Source organism: Aythya ferina (assembly GCF_964211825.1).
Source record: "Aythya ferina genome assembly, chromosome: 19".
Taxonomy (NCBI): domain Eukaryota; kingdom Metazoa; phylum Chordata; class Aves; order Anseriformes; family Anatidae; genus Aythya; species Aythya ferina.
Window position 1 is genome coordinate 6,340,278 of NC_140309.1, and position 24,020 is coordinate 6,364,297.

The 24,020-nt window shown below is 55.9% G+C and overlaps 2 protein-coding genes and 1 long non-coding RNA gene across 3 annotated transcripts; 1 reads left to right on the forward strand and 2 right to left on the reverse strand.

Moving 5' to 3' along the window:
- The first annotated feature begins 238 nt into the window (after nt 1–238).
- Nucleotides 239–19,615, forward strand: YWHAG (tyrosine 3-monooxygenase/tryptophan 5-monooxygenase activation protein gamma). Its single transcript, XM_084493031.1, has 2 exons — nt 239–526; nt 16,247–19,615. The coding sequence occupies exons 1-2, from the start codon at nt 440–442 to the stop codon at nt 16,901–16,903; spliced, it is 744 nt and encodes a 247-aa protein (XP_084349157.1). The 5' UTR covers nt 239–439; the 3' UTR covers nt 16,904–19,615.
- On the reverse strand, nt 2,485–16,240 carry LOC311421320. The gene is made up of 2 exons (XR_014684802.1): nt 7,113–16,240; nt 2,485–7,023 (listed from the first exon to the last, which is right to left on the reverse strand). It is a non-coding gene; the product is annotated as an uncharacterized lncRNA (long non-coding RNA).
- Nucleotides 19,616–21,506: 1,891 nt separating the features above from the next.
- Nucleotides 21,507–23,468, reverse strand: HSPB1 (heat shock protein family B (small) member 1). The gene is made up of 3 exons (XM_084492966.1): nt 23,077–23,468; nt 22,056–22,119; nt 21,507–21,881 (listed from the first exon to the last, which is right to left on the reverse strand). The coding sequence occupies exons 1-3, from the start codon at nt 23,435–23,437 to the stop codon at nt 21,716–21,718; spliced, it is 591 nt and encodes a 196-aa protein (XP_084349092.1). The 5' UTR covers nt 23,438–23,468; the 3' UTR covers nt 21,507–21,715.
- Between the last annotated feature and the right edge of the window lie 552 nt (nt 23,469–24,020).

The window sequence follows — 24,020 nt, forward strand, 5'->3', positions numbered from 1 at the left end:
ATGGTGGAGGGGGGGAGGGGAGGGAGAAGGGAGGCGGCCATTTTGTCAAGCGGCCAGCCGGGGCGAGGCGCGGCGCGCGGGGCGCGCTGGGAAACGGAGTCCTGGAAGGGGAGCAAGGCGGGGAGGGTGAACGGGGGCAGGACTCCATCTCCCGGCGTGCCCCGCGCGCGCGGGGAGGGGAGAAGGGGGGCGGGGCCTGCGTGGGCGTGGCCCGAGGGGGGCGTGGCCTGCAGGGGGGTTGTGGCGCGCTCGCAGCCCCGCCAGCAGCCGCCGCCGTCCCCGCTGCAGCGCCGGGAGCCGCCGCTTCCTCCTCGTCCTCCGCCTCCTCCTCCTCTTCCTCCTTCCTCAGCCGCCTCCTCCTCCTCCTCCTCTTCCTTCTCCTCCCGGAGACCCCCTCCTTGCCCTTCCCCCCCTTTTCCCGGGCTTCCCCCCCGCGAAGATGGTGGACCGCGAGCAGCTGGTGCAGAAGGCCCGGCTGGCCGAGCAAGCCGAGCGCTACGACGACATGGCGGCTGCCATGAAGAACGTGAGTGTCCGCCCGCGGTCGGGCTGCCTGCCCGTGTGTCTGGCTGTCCGGGTCTGGGGGTGCACGGGGGGGATCCCCCGCCCGCCCCTTCCCTGCCCCCGGCCCCCTGGGGATGGCTGCGGGGTGGGGAGGGGGCGGCTGCGGGGAGGGGAGGGGGTGGGGGAGGGCACGCGGACCCCTCCCGGTCCCCCCTTCTTGTCGCCGGGTCCCCTCCCCTGTTGTATCTCCAGCGCTGAGCCCCCCCCGGCCCTGCCCCAGCCGCTCAGCACCGTGCCCCCATTGGTGATCCCCATCTTTTTGCCCCAAACCCCATCCCGGTGTCCCCATCCCCTCCGTAGCCCCCCGTCCCCATCCCATAAGAGGTGTCCGTGGGGTGCGGCGCTGCCCCCAGCCCCACACAGGGCTCCCCACCCCGTGGGGTGAGGCTATGGGGTGGGGTTGGGGGGCTCTGCCCGCACGCCGCTGTCCCCGTGCATCCCTTCCTTCCCCTGCGAGGCTCCCTGACCCCGAGGAGCCGAGCCTTTAGCTGCCAGGGCTTTGCCTTCTGTGTGTGGTTTTTTTTTTTTGCTGCACTTGTTTCGAGATTTATGAATTGAGTCATGTTGTATTCATTTCACGCTCTTAAAATAAAGACTCTGCATATAGCAGGCTGATCTGATTTGTGACACCGAACGCTTCCCCTTCAATGCTGACATTTTGACAATGTAAGAAAGTAAAAAAAAAAAAAAAAAAAAAACATATCTCTGATCTGATCTTGCAAACAAAGCAATCGTGGGAGGCAGGATCAAGTCATTCCAGAAGATTCTGCATTTGTCATATTGCAGAGAGGCTAGACTGGGTGGAGGGAGGGAGGGGGTGCTTTAAAGGGGAAAACTGTTCTTTATGTTTGTCTTCTTAGTCAGGTCTGAGCCTTTGAGAGGAGCTGGGGTGTCCTCCCTTGCTGATGAGGAGGGAATGCTGATCTGGGAATGTCGCAGTCTGGCTGGGATGCAGCTCGCTGAGCCCAGATTGCACCATTTTGACAATAACCTTGCATTTATCAAGCAGACAAAACTGTCACGGGCGGCGAGCGGGGAGGAGGGCGGAGATGGCTTTTTCAAGGGACGGGGTACGGATAACCAGGACGAGATGGCTCCGCGTGAAACCCCCCGGGCTGCTCCTCTGCCGCACCGCGGGCTTTATTCCGCTGCCCCATCCCAGCGCCCATTCATTGGGAGGCAGAGCTGGGGGGGCAGCAGCAGGGCTGGCTCCGGGCGGGGAGCACAGCCCCTAGCACAAAGCCAGCGGGGATGTGCCTGCAGACTCAGCACCGAGGCTCGGGGCAGGATTTCTGCTGTTGGAATTTCCCTAACCTGCCTGCCGGGGCCGGGTCCCGAACCCCAAATTGTTGTTAGAGATCGCACGTATGCTTTTTAGTTTTATTTTTAATTTATTTTTTTTTTTCCTTTTAGCCCCTACCGGCCCTGGTGAAACATAACCTTGGCCCTCGGGGACTGAATCACAGTCGTGCTGCTGCCTCCCGCCAGGGCGAACAAAAGGCAGAGCTGGCGGAGCTTTGTTCCCCGTGTCCCTGCGATGCCGCCGCCGCCACCACCCAAACTCCATCCCCGCTCCCACGGGCACCTCACGCTCCCGTTCTCCCCGCTGCCCAGCCCCCAGCCCCGGCCGTGCGGGAGGGAGGCTTGTGACCTCGCGCCGATTTCCGTGGCAACGCGCAGTGATGTCATTTGTGCGGTGGGACGAGCTGCAATGCGCCCAGGTGGTAGCAGAGAGCACGCAGCCCGGGGAATGCAGCAGCCCGCAGCTCGCCGCTGCCTCACGTCCTCCCCGGGGCAGCGCTGCCACAGCTCGCCATCCCCTCACGGGGTCAGGTTCCCCCAAAGCCCAGCCGTGTGCCTGAGGGGTTCGTTTTCCCTGCGGATCTCGCCCCATGAGCAGGTTTTTGTGGCACTAATGGCTGGTGGTGAGGCTTGAGTCCCCCATTGTCTGCTGCCCCTCGTGCCCTGTAGGGTTATTTAGAGTTTTAGGGTCGCCGTGCCAGCAGCGGGTGCTGCTGTGGGAACCTGGCTCTTCCTTCATGCAGCAGATTTCTTGGGGTGCCCCAGGAAAACCCCAGGGAACAGGGGTGAGACACCACCAGGCCTTGCCTGTGCGTGACCTTGGTGGTGCCCCTGGGCTGTGTGGGGCTGCAATCAGCCCTGGTTGGCAATCAGAGAGCCTTCTCCTTCCTCCCTCGCTGCCCCGCAGTGCTTTTTTGGGAGCGAGCTGCCTTTTTGTCCAGCTCTGCCTCCTCTCAAGCCTTGCAGCCGGGGCCCGGGATCGATATCCATCGGGCAGGGAGCGGCCGTGGCTCCGCGCCAGGCTCCGGGGCCGGGAGCCGCCTGGGTGCGGTGCTGGCCTTGGGAGGGCACCCATGGGAGGGCACCCACGGGAGCCCCACCAGCTCCTGGCGAGATAAATGCTGTGACTTGTGTAGGGTAGAGGTCAGCTAAAAAGGGTAGGGGGCTGTTTCGTTGCTTCCACCCACCGTGTAGGAACGGGGGCACGTGCAGGAGCCTTCAGGCCCCCTGAAGGTCCCTGTGAGGGGAACGTTTGGTCGCTTGTCTTGGGGTCCCAGCCGTGCCCTGTGGGTGAGGGATGTCGGTGGGTGACTGCTGGGGATGCCCAAAAGCTGCTGCCCGAGCCTTGGTGCAGCAAATGGCTGCTGTGGGAGGAGGAGGATGAGGAGGAGGAGGAGGCCGGGCGTGGAGAACCACAGCCTGTCCTTCACGCAGGTTACGTGGGCTTCTGCCACGTCTGCTCGCCAGGCTTGCAAGCTGCCACCCTCCGAGTCCTGTGACCAGTTGAACGCGGATTTTTCCCTCAGGAAGTGTGGATCAATGCCTGAGGGGTGCCTGCACCTCGCGAGCAGGCCGAGGAGGGGAGGGAGGCCTGTCATGGTGGGCCGGCTGTGGCGGCAGCAGCCTGAGCTGTTGTGGCGCTCCCCAAAGGACTGGGGGAGGCTCTGGGGAAGCCATTTCCAGCGCCAGGGTGCAGAATTTCTGCTGGCATCTACCAGATGTGGTCCTTCTCTGGCTGACACAGGAGTTTTGAGGGGTTCTTGGCCCGGCTGCCTCGCTGGCACCATTTTGTGTAGGCTTCTCTGGGCTCAAGGTGACCATGTGGGTGCCTGGGTGGCCACAGCAGATGGCACCTGGTGGGCTGGGGAAGGCTCTGTAGGAAGCTCTGTGCCCTCAGGCACCCTGTTCTGAGTTCTCTTGGCTCTGCTCAAACCCCATCAGCAACCCAAAGCGAGCCGTGGCCTTCCCCAAACTGCCCCAGCCCTTTCCAGGGGACCCCCAGGTTGGGGTGGTGCTGGGGTCTGGCACCCTGCGAGGTTCAAGGAGGTTTGAAGCCCTGTGTGGATGTTGGGGGATAACGGGTGGAGGGGGGCAGTGGGGCATCGCCTACCCTAACCCTGGTAGCTGGCCAGTCCTTGAGCTTTTGGGAGCTCCTAAGTCTTATCTCCAGGCTTTGGGAAGAGCCAGTCCTGTAAAAACCCTTCTGGGCTTTTCTGGCTTGGCTAAGTGTGACAGCAAGGAGCAGCCTGATCACAGATAGCTTCCTTTGAACCAAATGGGAGTCGTTGAGGCTGTGTTGGAGAACACAGCTGCTGAATCATCTGCAGATGCCTCGGGTCCATGGAGACACTGAAGGTCTTGGGCAGGGGCTCTCCAAGGGCCCTTTGGTGTTCTGGGCTTACCTGCAGGAATTTGGTGTGCTGGCCAGCCCTGTGAGTTCAGGAGGCTTGGTGGGAGCTGTTTTGCTCTTCGTTTCTTCTCATGCTTGTTCTGAACTGAAAACTCTTGGACCTCTGGAGCCCAAGCGCTCTCATCTTGTCTCATCTAACTGGGCGATGCCACTGGGCATCCAGCCCTTTACCAGTTCCCAGCAGCATGCTGGCCTCCTGCCTCTCTGCTCCCCTCCATGCAGCAACGGAGCTGCCTGCGGATGCTTTTGGGGTTTGGGTTGTGCTGGCAGGAGGTGGCTGAACCGAGGGCCCCAGCCGTGCCCCCGAGTTGCTCAGCCTCACATCCAGCCTCCTGCCTTAAATCTGGAAGGACCCGGTGCTCCCTTGGGGCTTTGGGGGTGATCCCATTGCAGCCTTGCCTGGTTTTGGGGCAACTGTAGGTCTGGTGGGGCTGAAGCACTGAGCGTCCAGCCCTGTGCACCAGGAGGCATGGGGAAAGATGAGATGTGCTTGCACATTCACCACTTTGATTGATACATGCTTGTAGCTTCAGCTGAGCTTGGAATCGATCCCCGACCAGCTCTGACTCTGCAGGATAAAAGAAGAAACATGTCTCATGGCGCAGCTGATGGGGCTGCCGTGGCTGGGAGAGGAGAGCAGTGGTCACGGCTTTGGACCTGGAGAGACCTCCCTGGGCAGAAAATGATGAACCAACTCCACCACTGAGCTCCTCAGCTTCCATTCTGGGCAGCTTTGTGCCAAATGATCCAAGAAATCCTAGGAGCGTTGTGGGCAAGGGTCACATATTCTAGAAAAACACCAAAAAGCTTGAGTTTTGGGGTCTAGCTGCTGGTGCTTGAGGAACCAGCTGCTTCTTGGGAGGTGGCTTTGTCCCTGCTCGTCCATGTCCCGGAGGCTGAGGTGTCGGGCTTGGGGGCTCAGTGCCAGTGTGGCAGGGATGAGCGAGGAGGTCTGGCTGCTCTGTGTGTCCCAGCCAAACATCGAGTGGTCTGCAGGCAGGTACGGAGGAAGGGGTGGCTTGAAAATGCCTGTGGTTGAGCTGGAGGGAGCCTTTCCTCGCCAGAGTCGGTGTCTGGGGCTTGTAGGACTGCAGAGCTGAAGCTGCTCGCTGTTTTTCTGCCCCCTTCCACCTCCTGAACCGCGACCGGTGATGAAATACGGACGCGCAGTGGAATAACTGCAGTGCAAAGCACAGAAAAAATGGGATTTGCCTGGCTTCCCAGGCACTTCGTTGACAGATAGGACACAGGCACCATCTTCTGCCGTGGCAAAGCTGTGCCGCAGGGCTTTGGTTGTCTCGGGCTGACCGATGGACCCGTGGTGCTTCCAGGCACAATTTTGCTCTTTGGTGCTCTGCAACTCGAGATAGATTTTAGGAAGCTAATGCTGTAATGAGGATTTTTGTGCTCCGTGGTTTGGAGCCAGCTTAGACCCTCTTTCCTTCGCTATTCATGCCTTCGTTACACCTTTCTGGAAGGCTGGAAGCCTTAACCAACTTCTTTTTTTTTTTTCCTTTTATTGAAAAGATGAGTAACTAACCTGTCCTTGGCTGAAGTCTTTGTCCCTCCTATTAGACTCATGTTCGTGATTCATTCAGACAAATGGCAACCTGCTATCTGGGAAGCAGAACACAAATAAATCCATAAAAACAGGAGCAGGTATTTACTTCACTGGTTTCTGAAGCAACGGCCGCCCTGCTGGAAGGCGATAATTGGAAACCAATTTTACCACCTGCTCAAACGAAGGGGAGGTGGCTGTGAATTGGTGGCTGTGCTGGCACCGTGGTTTTGTGTCTCAGCCTCTGCAGCCTTCATCCCGAGCTGGGGATGTTCAGATCGATAGCCGGGGGCTGGTTTCACGCTGGCGGTGGGCAGGTAAAATGCTCTTGTTTGTGCTCCTGCCTCTGCAGCTCCCAGCCTTTGCAGGTGTGGGAAGTCTTTTTTTTATTTATTTATTTGTTTATTTATTTATTTTTTATTTTCTCCCCCTGTGGAGACAAAATGGCTTTCTGAGAGCCCAGACCAGCCCTGCTTTGTGCTGTGCTGCCTGCAAGCTTGGCCGTGCTCTCCTGTGCAGGCTCCTGGACTGGCTCAGGACAGTCCCCTCCCGGTACCTGCATCCTCCTCCTGCCTCCCTTCCCTTTGGCATGGAGCAAACCAAGCCTTTGGGCAGCACAGGAGGCAATTCATGAGCCTCTTGACAGCAAGTGGGAAAGGGGAAGGATATAAACCCACAACCAGCCGGCTGTGGGGTGGTTTGGTACCGTCCCAGCCCCTGCTGTCGTGTTCAGCTTTCTCTTGTTCCTTCCTCCCGGCTGCTTGGTGTAATGAACGCTCCCTCCTCCCATCCCCAAGCGAAGGAAAAGCGATGACAAAAAGCCATTTCTGCGCTCTATTATTTATTTATTGAAGCAAAAAGGCCCGGCTCCTCCCTCCAGATGTCAAGATGCGGGATTCCTGCCCCACCGTGCCGCGGGTGCTGTCGCGGGGAGGAGCTCGGGATCCCCTGGGCTTTGTGCGGCTGGGCTGGGCACACAAAGGCAGCGAGGCCGGGCTGCTCGGCCCTCTGGCCCCACAGAATGCCTGCGGCTGCCTTTTTTTGTGGGCTGGAGCTCGGGGGGGCTGCAGCCCTTGTGCTGGGGCTGCCGGAGCCCGGCTGGATGCGCACAGAGGCGTCGCGCGGTGGCCGCGGTTCTCCGCCGTAGCGGGGAGCGGTGGCATCTGGGAATGCTCCGAAATGGTAAATTCTGGAAGAAAAAGGGAACTGAGATGATGAGGCAACAGTGCCCAGGGTTCCAGGAAATGCAGAGAACACCATCTCAAAAGCAGAGCTTACTGGTGCTGGCGAAACAAAAGCCTTTGTCTGCTTATTTAGGTGCAAACGTCCGCCGATGGCAGGTTTTTCATTGTTTTGTGAACCCAAGGATGAAGTGCTCGTCCTGCACACCCACGCCGCTCAGATGTGTTCTGGTCGTGCCCTCGCCAAGCCCAAACCTGCTTCAGGAGCTGGCACGGCGCTGGGGCTGAAAGCCTGGCGCTGAGATCAGGCGGCTGAAAATGGAGCGATGACGGCGCGGCTGCAAAAAATGCACTGAGCAGGTGATCTGTGGCAGCTGCGGGGCATGAAGGAAGACAAAAGAAGTCAATAGGGAGAGGAGGTGTCAGTTTGTGTTTTTTTTTCTTTCTCCTGTGCTAAAATAGGTTTGGTCACATCTGAAGAATGACCCAGCACATGCTCCATTGGGTATTAAACCTGGTTTTTGGCCCGGCACCGGTGATCTGGTGACCAAGGGCAGTGCATTAGTTAACAGCAGCAGGAGAGTAACTAGAGAACATGTCCCTGATGGCATGAGATTCCCTTAAAGTGATCCCCAGATTAGGGATTAGAGTGCTTAATGTTTTTCTTCCCTAAAGGAGATGTTAGGACTGAGTCAGCCTATGGGCGTCCGAGGCGGCCGCGCTCGGACGTACGCAAGTCTGCAAGGACTCAAAGTACAAAGCATTCCTTAATTGTTTGCAAATTCCTTCTGATCTTGCTGGATGGGTTGGCCAGCTCGGGACGAATCTTTGCTTGCGTATCAGGCAAAGCCGCTTGGCACGTCGATGTGCTTCTGATTCCTCTTTAAGGTGGCTTCGGCAAGGCTCTAGGAAAATATCAGCGAGAAGGCTGAGCTTCAGGGCTAACGAGGTTGCTGATGGACGTCTTGTTTGGACAGTTGTGCTTCTCTGCAGCAAGAAGTTTATTAATAGTAGCTGGAGAAGCCGTTGCCGTGCAGTGCGCTAACATACGCCCGAAAGCTGCGGCAGGAGATCTGCGCTTGTAAAAGACTAACGCTGGGTCTTCAGCAGTGAATGAGAATTTAGGGGGGATTAACAGGCTTTGATTTACACCCAGCTGGGGAAGTCATCGGAGCTTTGCCTGTTTATGCTGTGGGGCTTTGTTACGTGGGATGAATTTTTCATTACCTTGGAGCTGAGAGCCTGGCTTCTCGCATTTGGTGGTGTCAAGACCCTGGTGCTTACGGGCTCTGTCACCTGTGATGAGCTGAGATCAGATCTGTGGTACACGTCCCTTGGGCTTCAGGACGGGGCTGGGAGGAGATGGTCAGAGCCAGGCGGCGGTGGTTAAATCTGCAGTCAGATCTGGATTGGTAAAGTGACCCTCCTTGTAAGGGTACCCATTGAAAATTGACTGCAGTGCTCCAGAAAGCTGCCAGAGCGAAAACTCGAGTTGCTTTTCTGCAAGCCCATTTAAGAAATAAAATTGTCTTTGCTAGAGGTGTGTAAGATCAAGCCTGAAATCCCTGAAGCAGTGGGAGGGCAAAGTACATCTGGAGGGATAATCACCTTGCTCGTCGGTGCGGAAATTAAACCCTTCATGGGGCTGGCACGCTGGAGTCCACCTGGGCGTTCTGGAGGGGCTCTGGCTTAAAATGGTAAAACACAATTCAGACAGTGCAAGAAGCATCTGGTTCTGCAGACCAGAAGACCTAGAGCAAAACCGTTTTTCTTTAATGCTTCTAGAACCTCGCCTTGAGCAGGCTTGCCCAAAGCGACTGGGGTAATGAAACGAAGCGGTTAAAAACCTCCTGTGCTAGCTGCAGGGGAGCTGTTTGCATGGTGGCAGCTTCTCCCGTTTCATCCTGCTGGAGCAGCAGCCTGCCAGCTGTGGCAGTTGCCTCTCGCTGGGAGAAGCCCTGCGAGCAGGCGAGAATTGCCTGGTTCATCCTGCTCCTGCACGCCTCTGCCCCTCGTCCAGACACGGCCCTGCAGGCACTGAGCAGGACAAGGGCTGCAGACGGCAGCTTCCAACAGCCAGAAGATGCTCACCTGGCCTGTGGCAAACTGGTTCTCCTCTCTCTACTCGGTCTATCTGAATGGGGTTGGTGGGTACAACACAACATGGTCATTTCTCCAGCCCCACATCAAAGACGAACATCTCGTGGTGGCCTGGCCCTTCCTGGGAGCTCCGGGAGGGATGCGGTGATGTGGTGCCGGGTCACTCACCTCCCAGCAGTGGGGCTGAAGGTGAGTAGGGAAACACTAATACCTGAGCCAGATTAGTACTCTTAGAAGCTGTGAGGTAAGTCTTTAAGCAGCTAAAGCTCCCAGCAGCACCAGACATACTTCCTGGCGTGGAACCTGGTTTGTTTAGCTGGCCCCCGCTGATGCGCCAGAATCCCCTAGAGGCTGCCTTGCTTGGTTTTACTGTTCTGCCATAAAGCGGAGGGGAGTGAGTCTGCCTGTATTAACCAAGTCGTAAGGCTCTGGGAATGACCAGTGGTGGTCCTTTGGATGGTTTCTTCAGCTAAAAATGCTGTGAACAGATGGGCTTCTCTGAAGAAGAAAGATACTTGGATGGAAAGAGTCCATCTCTTTCAGCATAACCAAAATGTCGTTGAGGAAAAGGCTGCAGTTATTCAAGAGCTGCTCAACTGACACCTGAAGAAGCTTCTTCATGCAACTCAAAACGTCACTGAATTGACATTCTCCTTGTAATAGCTCAGAATAAATCCCTTTTAAACTTTTGGCGTGCTCCCAGACTATATCCAAGCTTCCACGGCAGTGGCATGCTGCCATACTGGTCTGCTGCATGTTTTGCAGAAAGCTGATACAAAAGGCACATTTTGAACAATATTTTCAAATAGTCTGAGGCAGGAGAGCTCCTCGGGCTGTTGAGTGATGGAACAGGGTGGTGATCTTGGGCTGCTGCTACGGTGCTTGCAGAAATGCAAGAGTGGGCAGATGTTGCTTGCCAGCCTGCCATATCTTGGAGAAGGAATAACTTGGCATCCCTTCTGTTCCTTTGCAGTTTGCAGGCAAAGGTGCTGGTATCCCATCTGTCAGAGGCAGTGTGATGAGCCCTGAGTGACAGTGCTTTGAAATGCTCAGCCTGATGTGGATGGACTTGCTGCTTCCTCCATCTGGTGGTAGGAAGGCATCAGACCAACAGAGATTGATGGTTTTTCCCAAGGGTTTTTAATAGGTACAAGGCAGCTAGTGGCAGCAAGACAGCGAAACAAGTTGTCCTGCGTCCGGTTTTCATCTTGTTAAATAGCCTGCCTCTTTGTAGGGCTAACAGGAATCAGGGTGTTCATAAGGAAAAGCAAGAACTTGGACTCTAATCCTTAATGACTCAAAGCAAATACTAGCTGTAGCCGCAGCTCCCTGCTACAAGATGGTACAATGCTAATTCAGAAATGGTGTGTGGCTTGGCACAGAGGCACTTGAAATGCATACACCTTGCCCATGCTGGGAAGCTTGGGCTATTCCTCCTCACTGCAACGTGTCTGGGTTGTCCTCTTTCAAGTCAATAACCATTTTGGATGGCAGGGTCCAGTACCGTACCTGGAGGCCGTGTGTGGAAAACAAAGAGATGCTCCCTTGGGGCTGTCTTATCTGAAAAGCTGCAGAAGAAGCTGGTGGGGCAAATCTTTGGCACCCAGGTGTTGTGTTGCAGGAAAACCTTGAGCCGTTAGACCAAACATTGGGACTGCAGCTCTGCAGATAAAGGCCGATCCTTGAAGTGCTATCAAATGCAGAATGGGAACAGCTCAGAGTTCTGCTTCTGGCACTGGCTCTCTCACCACAGCTCCCTTATGACCTTTTGCATGCAGAAACTTGAGGCAGCAATGACCCAAGGACTTGAAACTTGTTTTTTTGTCTAGCTTAAATCCAGCAGAGCCAGACTGAAACTGAAGTAGATCTGCAGGCTCTAAGGACTGATCAAACTCATATGTCATATGATGAAATTCACTTTGGCTTAAGTAGTTGTTGAGCTGTGGAGGCCAATGAAATAAATGAGCTCTTGCTTTTCATGTCTCTCAATTTTGGAGGCTTTGTCTCAGGTGGTTCAAAGTTGCCTTAAATAGTAAAGGCTACAGGGTGTGATGAAAGCTCCTGTTAACTGGAGGAGCATGCAGAAATCCTAATCAGTGTCTGGAGTACCTAAGTATCCTCTGAGATCCAGTTATGCTCCAAGTAATGAGCAGCCTTACTTTGCAGACACTGCTCCGTGATGGATTATGAGCCATTTTAACCTTAATGGCAGAACCATCCGCTGTGCCTCAGTGTGCCTTCAGCTTCTTTCAGCCACTGTCTTGTGATGGCCCCTGAGAACTTCAAAATGGGAACCAGAATATGATTATTCATCCTGAAAGAGTTGAACGAGACAGCAGAGGGGAACTAACTTCTGCCCACAGCCTGCATGTGCTTCTCTGGTTTTGTCTGAGATGAGAGGAAGGGTCTTATCTGTAGCCTAAAATTCCCCAGCTATGCTCAGATTAAACAAGAGGATGGTGGAGGAGGTCAGAAAGGAGAGGAGTAGTTATGATACGACTTCCATTTTAGAAGTATAACGTCAGGGAGGAGGCTAGAATACAGGTGAAGAAGACCCGAACCCGCGAAGTCTGGTAAGATTCTTGATTTAGATCTAGTTTAACACACGCCTACTCTGTGTCAAAGTAGGACAGTGCTTAAGAAAAGCATCTTCCCAACTGCATGATGGCTTCCTAGGACAGCTTGCTCCTGAGTGTTCAAGGAGAAGCTGTTCTTGACTCAGTCGTGTGACGTTTAGCCATGACTGTAATCACGCTACAAGGTAATGGCAAGGATTTAATGCGCTTGAAGGAAGGTATTTCTTCAGAAACTAGATATGGAGTGAAGCAGGGACAGAAAATGTAGGTAGGGATGTAGAAGTCTAAAGATGGCTGCTCCCATTGCTGGTGCTTTCAGACTCGGTGAGAATGTCACTGGTGGGACTTCAGGCCCAACGTTGTCTTAAAAGCCTATTTACGTTTTAAAAAAAAATGAAAGAGAAAATGGGACCTTCAAGCCAGGCCTCAGTGTGACTAGCGAGTCGTGTGTGAGGGAAAATGAGGTGATAGCTCGGGTTCCTGTTGGAAGATAACTGCTGGGTTTCAAGGTGCAGAAGCCACAGATCAAACACGTGCTGAGGAAGAAATGGCTGTTGGGTGTTGTGGTGGAAGGGGAGCTGTGGCTATACTGGTGGGGTGTCACAGAAATGGCCCTTTTCTAGCCTAAAAGAAGTGAGCGGCCAAGGGCTGGGCTCGGGCAGGCCCCTCCAGGCCGAGCGAGGTGTTTGAGAGGCCTGTGAAGGGAGCCAGCAGCTGTTGGCCCTACATCGCTCCCGTTAATTGTGTGTAATATCAGATTGTCAATCAGCCACGCGCAGGATCACAGGGTTGTGGTAATTGGTGACTGCTCCACTGAAAGGGTGGCATGTTGTGGACAGCTCGGGGTTCCCGTGGTTGTCTCTCTCCAGGAAAGCTTGGCTCCTCGTAGGTGTCTAGTGTATTCAGGGACTCGAGATCTCTCTTGGGCAATCAGAAAAGCGAGTGTTGGGGATTATAAAATGGATTAAGTTGTTGATGTTATTCCCCAGGGAAGAATGTCTGGGTCTGTTCAGCTTGCTCTGCTGTGTGCTGTAAGATAAGACATCAAAACTAGGTAGCAGCCATAAATGGGTGGGCACTTGGTTAAAAACGTCGATGAAAACCTATTGTAAGGGTAAGTGGGGAAAACTAAACCCTGAGATGCACCTCTGCTGCAGATGCTCTGTAGCTGAAGGGGCCATGTGTGCTCAGAAATGGTTCCTTCAGACCTACTGATGCGAGGCAAGAAGTGTGGAATAGAGAGTCCTGGAATAAGCAAACTCACCAGCTGGGGGCTGGGAGCAAGCGTTTTGTGTAGGTGCCAAAGAAACCTGATTGGGATGCTTCTGGAAAGCAGGCCCAGTAGGACCAGCCGTGGGCTTTTGGAGAGCGTGGGCTTCAATGTTAGGGGCAGGTGAAGTTCTGCCTGGCCCCCTGGCTGCAGCGTGGTGCTTGAGCGTGCTGGGAGCCTGTCAGGCTCTGGATGTGGTGCTGGGTCAGAGCTCAAGGGTGTAATGGTGAAACTGGGAGAACCCCCCCTGGGCTCGTGTTGCCTCTGAAGGGCTTTTACAAATCAGTGGGCTTCTTAAATGTAGAGATTTGCAAATCTCTAGAGTCTGGAGCAGTAGAAACCCTAACCTCGCAGTACGTTCCTGTTGGACTATCTCCGTTCTATGGGGGCCATACAGTTTCTGTGCCTCTCCTCAAGCAGAGCCACTCTGGGCTGAAGGGGTTGTGTCTGTCAAGCTTCCAGCTGTGTGGCTGGATGGACCAGCTCTTTTCACTGGCCTTCCTATGCCACGTGCAAGACTGGGCTCCATTTCAGACACGTCTCCTTGCCCCCCAGTGCCTTGCTGATCTGCAGGGCCACAAGGGGGAAAGGAGGCTGGGTACGTAGTTTTGCAGGTCGAGGTCTGCTTCCCTGTGCCACCAGCCAGGGAAGTAAAGCTCCAAAGGGAGCTCTGGCTCCCTGTCAGAGGCTGGCTCGGTTCCTGCCAAGCCCTTTGAATGTCAAGCTGTTGTTTATTCACTTATTTATTTTGGCTGTTGAGCTACCCTCACCACATGTAGCAGTAACTGGGTGGCACAAGGATCCTGTGAGGCTGTGCCCCGTACCCCGCGGTCACGCTGCGGCCCTGTAAGTGCCCAGCCCAAAGCCGCCATGCGGTGGCCTTCTGGCAGGGCTGTCAGGGCTGTGAGCACTTTTTTCCTCTCGTCTTTCCAGCGGGCAGCTGCGATTATCGCTGTGACCATAGCGGTGTCGCAGCTTTTATTTTGGGACACGTTTTGGGAGTGGCAGCAGGCCTAGCACTGCTCCCGGTGACGTGCCTAATGAGGAACCCTTCCTGCTTTGATAAGCTCCCCGCAGGCTCCCTGGAGAAATCTCTGCATTCTCCACAGGTGTATGTTCCATCTGTCAGCGATTTTTTTTTTTTAATTTTTTTTTTGAAAGGATTTTGACAGGCGACTTTCTTCCGTAATCCTTAATAGCTTCAAATTTAAAATGTTTATGGCAAAGCTAATCCTACGAAACTCCCTGTAGCTTTAATGAATTTGTCCTCCTGCAAAACTCTTGTGGTGGGAGGAGGTGAACCCACTGCAGTGTGCCTTCTGCGGCAGTGAATATCTGGAGGCAGGGCTGTGGGGTAGCTCTGCCATCCACCTGCCTGGGCCCCATTTAAAGCCAGTGTGCCTGCTTGGTGAGCATCTTGCTAAAAGCATGACCTCACTTGGTTATCAGCCTCCGTAATTAGTGTCGAGATAGAAAACCTCTGGGATTGGCGAGTCTCTTGTAGTATTACAGCAGCTGGTGTTGGACACTCGGGATTTACAGCCGGAAGGTTAGGTCATATATTGGGTTGGGATTTCTGGATGCCTCTTGCCCCTATCTCCAAGGATGGACAACCCAAAAGCCCTAGGGCAGGGGGACACCGTAATTGTTCTCGATTATCTCTGAAAGTTGGCTTTATACCACAGTATCTCTCATTAATGTTTGTGCAGGTGCTGTGCAAAGGGCAGAGCGAACAGAGCCATCTCAAGATGTCAAGTCCTATAAAAACGCGGCTAGACACGTGTGATGTTATGGCACAAGGCACCATATAAGTGCCTATAAATGGGTCGTGTAGCACGTCACGGCTGAGCCTCTGCCTCTGTGGGCAGAAGCACATCAGGAAAAGGAGTAGAGGGGGGCTGGAGGGGAGCACTGGCACGCTCTGCTTGCCACCAGGGAGACTGTGGTGTAGCAGTAGCTTGGGTCAGGGAGAGCACACGTTGGGCAGGCCACGGCTTAGCAGCAGCAAGGGGGAACTGGGGGCAGAGGTGGATGCCGCTGGGACGAGCTGCCGTGGTGGCAGCAGCGAGGTGAGCGTTCCAGTGAGATCCTGGGTGGGTCACCTGCCCCTCACGGCCCCGTCCCTCAGCTTCCAGATTGCCATTGTAAATGTGGTTATCTGGGCCCTGAACGAACCTCGCCCTTGCAGAAATGACTCAGTATTTGCAGAAGCCTTTCGTTTACAAACCGTGACCTAATCCTCGTGGGAAGTGACTGCGGAGAGGAGACACAGCAGGGCCTGGGGTGCGTGCGCCCTTTGGACGAGGGATGGCAGCTGTCAGCACGCAACCAGGTGGCTGTACAGGGTTATCCCAGCACCCACGGGTGGCTGTGGAAGGAGCCCACGCACCTCTGAGCTTACCCAGCTCTAGCAAGGCCGTATGGCTTGTACAGTGCCTGGCTGGCTTCTCAGCCCCGCTCACGGGTCCTGCCCCGGTGCCATCAGCCAGCGGTGGATCAGTGGGAAGTGGAAGGAGGTCACGGTACCAAGAGCAGCGCTTCCAGGAACTCAAGCGACCAAGGCGGTGTTTGGCAGCCTGGTTGTGGAAAGGCTCCGCTCCGTCGTCTCCTTCCTTAATCACTCTGTTGCTGCACGCTGTAATGACTAAATTGCCGTGTTGCATGAGGCAGGTGGAAGCGATACTGTGCATTAACGCTCTGATCGTCAATGAAGAAAATCCTGTGTGGGAAGAGCATACTCTTACCATGTGAGCTTTTAAATCCTTATCTCAAATGCCTTAGGCAGCTACAATTTTAACATCTAACGTATTCTTCGAGGCATCTCAAAAGAACGTACCGTGCTCATGGGAAGCAGAAAAGATGAATATGCCGTAGCCGAATTGTGTTGTTAATCCATTCGCCTAGCTAGTAACCCTACAACATCTCCACCCTCTTGCTCTGATGGTCCCTCACGTCTGCCTCTCGATGTCTGATGCTCATCCTGCAGGTGAAATGCATCTTTTTTTTTCCTAGCGGATTTCTCTCGTTCTGGAAAACGCCGATCTGCTAAGATGGAGAATGCCTTGAATGAAAGCCACCCTTCCCTGGCTGGGGGGCTGGACCGCAGCACGATTTCCCAGCTGGGAGGAGATCGGATGCCCAATGATTTGGGGATTTGGCGAGCTGGCTGCGTTCTCCACACCTCGCTCCACGTGGGGAGCACCCGAGTGCTGAATGGTGACGGGAATGGCGAGTGGCTGTGGCTTAACCCGAGTTTCTCTCTTCTCTCTTCCTCTCTCGTTACAGGTGACAGAACTGAACGAGCCTCTGTCCAACGAAGAGAGGAACCTCTTGTCTGTAGCCTATAAGAATGTGGTGGGGGCGCGGCGCTCTTCTTGGCGAGTAATCAGCAGCATCGAGCAGAAGACCTCTGCCGATGGGAACGAGAAGAAGATCGAGATGGTCCGGGCCTACCGCGAGAAAATAGAGAAGGAGTTGGAAGCCGTGTGCCAGGATGTGCTGAGCCTGCTGGACAACTACCTGATCAAGAACTGCAGCGAGACGCAGTACGAGAGCAAAGTCTTCTACCTGAAGATGAAAGGGGACTATTACCGCTACCTGGCCGAGGTGGCCACTGGTGAGAAGAGGGCGACCGTGGTGGAGTCTTCGGAGAAAGCCTATAGCGAAGCCCATGAGATCAGCAAGGAGCACATGCAGCCGACCCATCCCATCAGGCTCGGCCTGGCACTTAACTACTCAGTTTTCTACTACGAGATCCAGAACGCCCCGGAGCAGGCCTGCCACCTGGCCAAGACGGCGTTCGACGACGCCATCGCCGAGCTGGACACCCTCAACGAGGACTCCTACAAGGACTCAACGCTCATCATGCAGCTCCTCCGCGACAACCTAACGCTCTGGACAAGCGATCAGCAAGACGACGACGGTGGAGAAGGCAACAATTAGACCCCCAGATGGACTGGCAGCCGCACGCTGATGCTAACTACTGCAGTCTTTATTTTTTTCCCACGAGTGGGGGGGTCAGGGGTGGGGGAGGGAACGGGAGGGGACACCTTCCCAGGGAGGCCCCCCACAACCTGTCTTTGATTGCCTCTTTGACATTTTTGCCAAAACACCACTAGTGGAAGTCAGGCTGGCTGTGCTGGTATGGAATAGCAGCCTCACTGGCATATGGACTGTTCTGTAGATTATTAATACAAGTGGAGCTGTCTTTAATTTAACTTTATTGCTAGAAATAAAAGGGTTTAAAGATGAATTAACTTGAATGGAATGGCCCTCGTTTTTAAGAAAAGCAACACAAAAAGGAAGTTCTGTGGTTCCAGTAAGGCTTTGTGCGTTTGTTTCTTCAGTTCAAGTGCCGTGTGTTTGTACCACGTCGCGGGGCGTCTCCCTGGAGCGCTCTGCCTGTCAGGGCATAGCTTAAAATCCCCAAATTGAAAAAGGAATCATAATAAGTAAAAGACTAAAGAATTTGGGACTTGCAAAGCCCCGGGATTTAGGCCATTTAATCTTTTTAAGATATTTATTAGGGTAGCTTACAGTATTAACACTAAATTGCAGTTTACAGTATTTCTACATTACAGCCATATGACATCAAGCCTTTGATTGTCTGTTTTCTTTTGCTAGTTCTTTTGGCTTGCCTTCCTGATCAGTCCTCGCCTGTGGACTGGCTTAGCTATTCTGTGTCGCCCAAGGCAAGAAGCCCGCCCGCCCGAGGAACATCAAAGCTGCTCTAGTTTTTTGGTCAACAGCTTAACAGGTGCTTGGCTAGCGGCTGTTTAAACTATTTTAGTCCACAGCAAAAGGTTTAAGAACTTAATTAGAAAAGGGGGAAGTGTTTAAACTTAAAATGCCACTTAAGAGAAGAAAAAAAAAAAAAAAAAGAGAATTCAGGTCTGTATGTCATGTACTGTGTTTGGTATTTCAAAGACCATCCTGATTTAAGGTGCCACAGCTGCTTCCTCAGGGATTGCACTGCCATTTCACTCTGCCTGACTTTCTCCCACTGTACCATGAGGTTTGTCAGCAGATCTGCAGCACCCAGGCTCCCTTGTTGGTCATCAGGGAAGCCAGGTGCGTTTTCTTTCTCCTGGGGAAGCTTGTGGTGTAATGAGTGAACTTCAGGAGCTTAGAAACTAATTTGGTAGAGAAATCCTCAAGGGAAGAGCTACAATCATAGACATTTCTATCAAGCATCGGGAGCCCAGGAACTTAGTTCTCTTCTTAACAAAATCCTTTCCAAATCTGTCTTACCTGGTTGGGGGTGGGAGACGGGGCATCTGAGTTTGCTTAGCAGGTAATATTTACCCCATTTTGCGTAAAATTTCTATTTCTTTTTTTTTCCCCCCCCTTGCATAACTGTCGGAAGTTCACTGCTGGTCTCCGGCTTGCGGCGCGCTGCCCCACGTAGCTTTTTCCCTAAAGCTTCGTGGCTGGGAGAACGGCCCTCGGGGCAGCTTTTTTTCGAAGCAGGCTTTCACCCTCCCTCCCGAGAGCCCGTCCGCAGGCAGCGCGCGGCGGCGGCGATCGGGGGACCCCCGGTCCCGCCGGGGTGGCAGGGGGCACCCGCCCTGCCTCGCCGCCCTCCGACGAAGCCGCAGGGGCCGCCAGCCCCCCGCTCAGAGGTGAGATTGCCCCGGCCACGCTAGCCAAGCTTCCCATCGGGTGCCTTTGCACGGAGAGCCTTGCCGAGCCCTGCAGTCGGCGGCGTGCCACGCGCCCCAGCCGCGGCCGGCGAGCCGCCGGTAAATGCCGCGGACTTGGAAGATCTGTGTAGGCTTCTCACCTCCCTTTGAGTTCCCGTCGTGTCCAGTGAGCAGTGTTGTCCCAGCTGTATGATTTGGAAGTGATTTACTGGAATTACAAAACCGATTTTATTTTATATTTTTTTTTGATTTCCGGCTTTTGCTCTGGCTGCTTTAGGAAACTTAACGCAGGAGAGATCGCACAAGAGGGCTAAAAGGGGAGTGGGGTCAGGGACTTGATTTTTAAGCAGCTTGAATGGTTTCTTTCATTTTTTAAGAAATGCACTTGCCTATGATACTGTCTCTCCAGTGAAATGATTACTGCTCCATTACTCTATTGATACAATATTGTGCATGCTAGTGTCGTATTTCTATACAGTAGCTTGAAATTTATTAACTTATACTGTAGATGTTATGTATTCCTATGACAAAATAGTCTTCAAAAATTTTTTAAAGTTTTTTAATTTATTTTTCTTTTGGGGGTAAAGTTTGCTCTACCAAATAGTGATCGTAACAAACTGATCTGTTATGGATGTTGCTATAGTGACATGCAATTATATATGATTTTGTTTTTAAAAAGGAAAAAAAAGCAAAAGAAAACACCAGTGTTAGCTTAATCTTAATGTCTGGTGTTCGTCATGGTGAAATTATAACTATTACAGTGTAGGAGAACAATGACTGTGTTCTTTGAATGAGCCTTTGTTTGTGCTTTTTGTCATGTTATGCAGTGAACTATTTTTAAGGTCTAATCAGTGATTATTTTTCCAACTCCGTGTTTCTGTAAGGAATTATTTCACACACGGACCATTCTTAGCAGTTTTCCTCAGTGATGGAATATCATGAATGTGAGTCATTATGTAGCCGTCGTACATTGAGCAAATAAACTTACAGATCTGACGTCAGCGCTGCTCAATTCTTGCGTCTGTCGAGTTTCTGGGGGTCCGGGGCAGGGGGTGGCGTGATCGGGGTCGGGGGCTTGGACCCCAGCCCCAAATCACCGCAGGTTGGGTGGTGGGGGGAGAGCTGGGTCCCCACCGGGCACCTTGGTGGTGCTTGGGCTCCCGAAATGGTGAGGGAAGGCTTGGTGGGGAGGGTCTCTGTGTGCTCAGGGTGGGCACGGTGGGGTCCTGGGGCTGGATCCCCTTCCTTGGAAACCCCTCGGTGACTCCTGAGCCCTGCGGGATGGGCACGGGCTGGGCCCCTACCTCTGGGGCTGCCAAAAAACCCTGGGGAAAGGGCTGGGGACGGCCCCGGGATGGTGACAAAAGGTGCCCGGGGCTGGCACGGCACGGGAGAGCGGTGCCACCTCGCCACCAGGGCCACCTCCCCGTTAGGGTGACTGGTGCTCACTGCCCCCCCTCGCTGCCAGGACGCCTTCCCTGCACCATCCATCATCCAGATTTACACTGTTGGTTTCCCCCTTGCTGTCCCTGTGTCCCCACATCCCTTGGGCTATGGGGGTGGGTGTTGTGGGAGAACTCTCCTGGCCCCCCCAGATGGCACATTTGGGGGCTGGCACCCGCACCACTGTGGTGCCTCGGTTTCCCCAGGGCTCCAGCGTCACGGGGTTGGGGCTGAGCCCAGCCCAGCACCTCCCAAGCCCCAAATTAACCCCATATCTCCCCCCCCATGCCCCCCTCTCCTCAGTTTCCCCATTTGGAGAGGGAAGTGGCCCCCCCAGCTCCGGCACCGTGCGCACCAGCAGTGCCTGTGCGCATCCATGTGCCCATCTCTGCTGCCCGGGCAGGATTTGGCCCTAAATCGGGGCACTGCAGCCTGCCAGGGGCTGGGTGCTGTGGGGTGGGGGGCAGCACCCACCGACACCCCCATCCCCATCCCCTACAAGCTCCGGCTGCTGGTCCCCGATGCTGGAGCTGCTCTCTCTATGGCAACCGTCTCCATCGTGCCGGTTGCCGTGGCCACCCGTCCCCAAAATGGCACAGCACAGCGGGGTGGTGGTGGGGGGCAGGAGGATGCTGTGGGTGGGGGGGGGGGCTGGCAGCAGGGCCCCCCGGCCACAGGATTCCTCCCAGGTCACCGGCTGCCTGCCTGCGGGATGACTCAGGGGGGATTAGGGGGATTTGCTGCCCGCGGCCATGTAGGGCCAGCCCTAAGCCCCTGTGCTGAGGCACGGGCACGTGGGGGGCACGGGGAGCGTGGCCCCCCCTCTGCCTGGCACCAGGCCCTGAGCTGGGGCCAGGGCTGGGCGTGGAGCCCCCCCCCAGCCACCTGAGGCATCGCCACGGGGTGAGAGGAGGGGGCACAAAGGGGCAGGGAGACCCTGGCGTGGGTTGGGGATGGGGGGGGCCCGTTCCCACCTTCTGGGGGTCTCCTCTGCGACCTGGGGGGGGGGCAGCTTGTTTTTGAGGGGTGTGGGGACCCGGCAGGTTGGGCACGTGGAGGGATGAGGTGGTGACACCTGGGGTGTGGGAGAGCTGTGGGGTGCTGAGACCTGGAATTTGGGAGCCCGGGGGTGCCGGGTGTGGGGTTGTGGAGACCTGGGATGGAGGAGACTGGGCTGTGGGGACCCCAAATTTTGGAGCCCCAGGATGTCAGAGCCACGAGGGACATCGGAGGTCCGGGAAATTGAGATCTGAGGTGTGGGAGGCGTGATGCTGAGGGTTTTGGAGACCTGAGCTGTCAGAGCCCAGGGTACAGAGACCCGTGGTGCTGATGTGGGACCCCAGGAGGTGGAGACCCCGGGGTTTGGAGACCCAGGAGGTGGAGACCCGGGGTGCTGGGGGTTGGGGTGAGGAGGGCTGGGTTGGGGGGCTCTGTCCGGCAGACAGCGGGCACGGGGCAGGTTTCTTTCACCACTTTTTATTCCCATTGACACCACCTTCTCCTTCCCATCTACTCAAGGCACTGGGGTGACTGGGCGAGTACAAAATAAAAAATACAAAGGGGGCTGGGGGGGGGGTGGGGGCAAGGCATGAGGGTGCACTCCATGGGGGCAGCGGCGGGGGCTCCTCCTCCTCCTCCTCTTCCTCTTCTTCCTCCTCCTGGGTGCCTCCTACTTCTTGGCCGGCTCGTCTTTCTTGCCCTGGCTCTCCACGGTGACGGGGATGGTGATCTCGGCCGACTGGATGGCCGGCTTGGGCAGGGGCGCCTCCACCGTCAGCATCCCGTCGGGGGACAGCGAGGACCGCACGGCCGTGGCCTCCACGCCGGGGGGGAGGCTGCAGGGGGAGAGGGGGAGAGCTTGGGAACGGCCCCCAGGCCCTGGACATCGCCCTCCCCGGCTGGGCTGGTGGCGACCCCGGTGTGTGCGGGCCGGGGTGGGCGGTGGGAGGAGGTCCCCAGGGTGCCAGGGGGGTCCCGGGCCCCCGTCTCCTCCCCGCTCTGGTACTTACGTGTATTTTCGGGTGAAGCACCGCGAGATGAAGCCGTGCTCATCCTGTTTCTCCTCGTGCTTGCCTGGAAGAGAGAAACCCAGCGGAGGTCAGTGCCCAGCAGGGAAGGGCCCGATCCTGCCCATCCCACATCTCTGCGCCCTACCACCACCCTGGAGCCGTGCTGACCCACAGGAGGGACCTGGCCCCCTCCAGGAGCATCCCCCAACCCCCAGGGCAGTGAATTGCTTGCGGTGACGGCCCCGACCCGTGCCCAACGCCTTTGTTTTGGCTCCCCAGCACGCTGCGCACGCTGCTGGCTCCGTGCCGCGGGGGCCTGCGTTTTGTCACCACGCCCCTCGCCCAGGCACCCGCGGCGCTCCGGGGATGCTCGGGATGCCGTGGGGCTCGTCACAGCCACCTGTGCCCCCCGGGGGTCTGCACCCTGCAAGACTGCTCTTGTAGTGCTAGTCCTTCTTCTTCTCGGCTATTTTCTCATTTCCCCTTTGCCTTGTCCTTTCTCCTCTTCTTTTGTTTCCCTCTTCCCTTCTTTCGTTTCCCTTCCCTTCTTTTGTTTTCCTTTCCCTTTCCCTTTCCCTTTCCCTTTCCCTTTCCCTTTCCCTTTCCCTTTCCCTTTCCCTTTCCCTTTCCCTTTCCCTTTCCCTTTCCCTTTCCCTTTCCCTTTCCCTTTCCCTTTCCCTTTCCCTTTCCCTTTCCCTTTCCCTTTCCCTTTCCCTTTTTTTCCCTTCCCCTCTCCTTTCTCCTCTCTGTTTCCCTTCCCCTTCCCCTTTCCCTCTCCCTTTCTCTTTTTCTTTCCCTTTCCCTTTCCCTTTCATTTCCTCCTCCCCTTCCTCTTCCCTTTCCCCTTTCTTCCTTTTTTTTCCCCTTTTTTTCACTCTGCATCACCCTCCCTCCCCAGCAAGCACCCAGACACCTGCACACCCACCACCAGCACCCCCAGGGAACGAGGGGAGCCCCGGCGCACCCCTCAACCCCCACCCGCGGCCCCACCACCCAGCACCCCACCGCCCCGTGGACCCACCGGTGATCTCCACGATGTTGTCCTTGGTCTTGACCACCAGCTCCTCGGGCGCGAAGTGGTTGACGTCCAGGGTGACCTTCCAGCTGTCGGCGCTTTGGCGGATCTCGGAGATGCCGCTGCTGAGCTGGCGGCTCAGCGCCCGGCCGTAGGGCGAGCCCGGCGCCGGCACCAAGGCGCTCTCCCCGGGCAGCAGACGGAAATACCCGGGCCAGGCGCTGCCGCTCGGCCACTTGTACCAGTCCTCGGGGATGTGGGGCATCCCGAAGGACTGGTCGAAGAGGCGGCTGCCGTGGTACCAGTCACGGAAGGGCTCCCAGCTGGGGCTGCGGAGGAAGGTGAAGGGCACGCGGCGCTCAGCCATGATGCGCGGGGCCGTGGTGCTGGGAGGGGGCCGGCGGCGCGGGGCCTTATGAAGCCGTCCCGCTGGTTATTTTTAGCCGGGAGGCTCAGCTGGCTATTAATGGAAATCGCAGCAGGGCCCGGGAAGGGACCAGAAGCTTTCCCAGGCCGTGCGCAGCCGTGTTGGGAGCCCCCGGCCGCACACCCCCGCGGAGGGGGCTCGGCTGCTTGGCGGGTGATGGATGGTCCCTGGAGCGCTCCCAGCCCTTTCCCGTAAAACAATCCCTGCCCTGCACAGCTCCGGGGCCGTCTGCGCCGGCGTGGGGAGGGCGCTGGGGGGGCCAGCACAGCAGGGGAGGATGAGTCAGTGGAGGAGCCCGTGCTCGGTCCTGTGCCCACTGCGTCACCCAGCCCCTGCCAGAAGCTTCTGGAGCCCCCCCCCCCAGGCTCTGTGACCCCCAGGTGGCCCCCAGGGCTTGGCCGGGTTGGGGTGAGGTTGTCCAAACCCCGAGCAGTGGGGGCCGTGGGGGTCAATGGGGCTGTAAGGGGGGGTGTAGGGTTTGGTGGAGGTCAGTGGGGCCCCATGGGGCTGATCGAGGCCAACG

Excerpts from the sequence above, each read along its gene's own strand:
- YWHAG (XM_084493031.1), top strand. The coding sequence starts at position 440 with ATGGTGGACCGCGAGCAGCTGGTGCAGAAGGCCCGGCTGGCCGAGCAA. Across the intron at positions 527-16,246 it reads TGGCGGCTGCCATGAAGAAC|GTGACAGAACTGAACGAGCC; the intron begins GTGAGTGTCCGC and ends CTCTCGTTACAG.
- HSPB1 (XM_084492966.1), bottom strand. The coding sequence starts at position 23,437 with ATGGCTGAGCGCCGCGTGCCCTTCACCTTCCTCCGCAGCCCCAGCTGG. Across the intron at positions 22,120-23,076 it reads CAACATCGTGGAGATCACCG|GCAAGCACGAGGAGAAACAG; the intron begins GTGGGTCCACGG and ends TCTCTCTTCCAG. Across the intron at positions 21,882-22,055 it reads TGCTTCACCCGAAAATACAC|CCTCCCCCCCGGCGTGGAGG; the intron begins GTAAGTACCAGA and ends CTCCCCCTGCAG.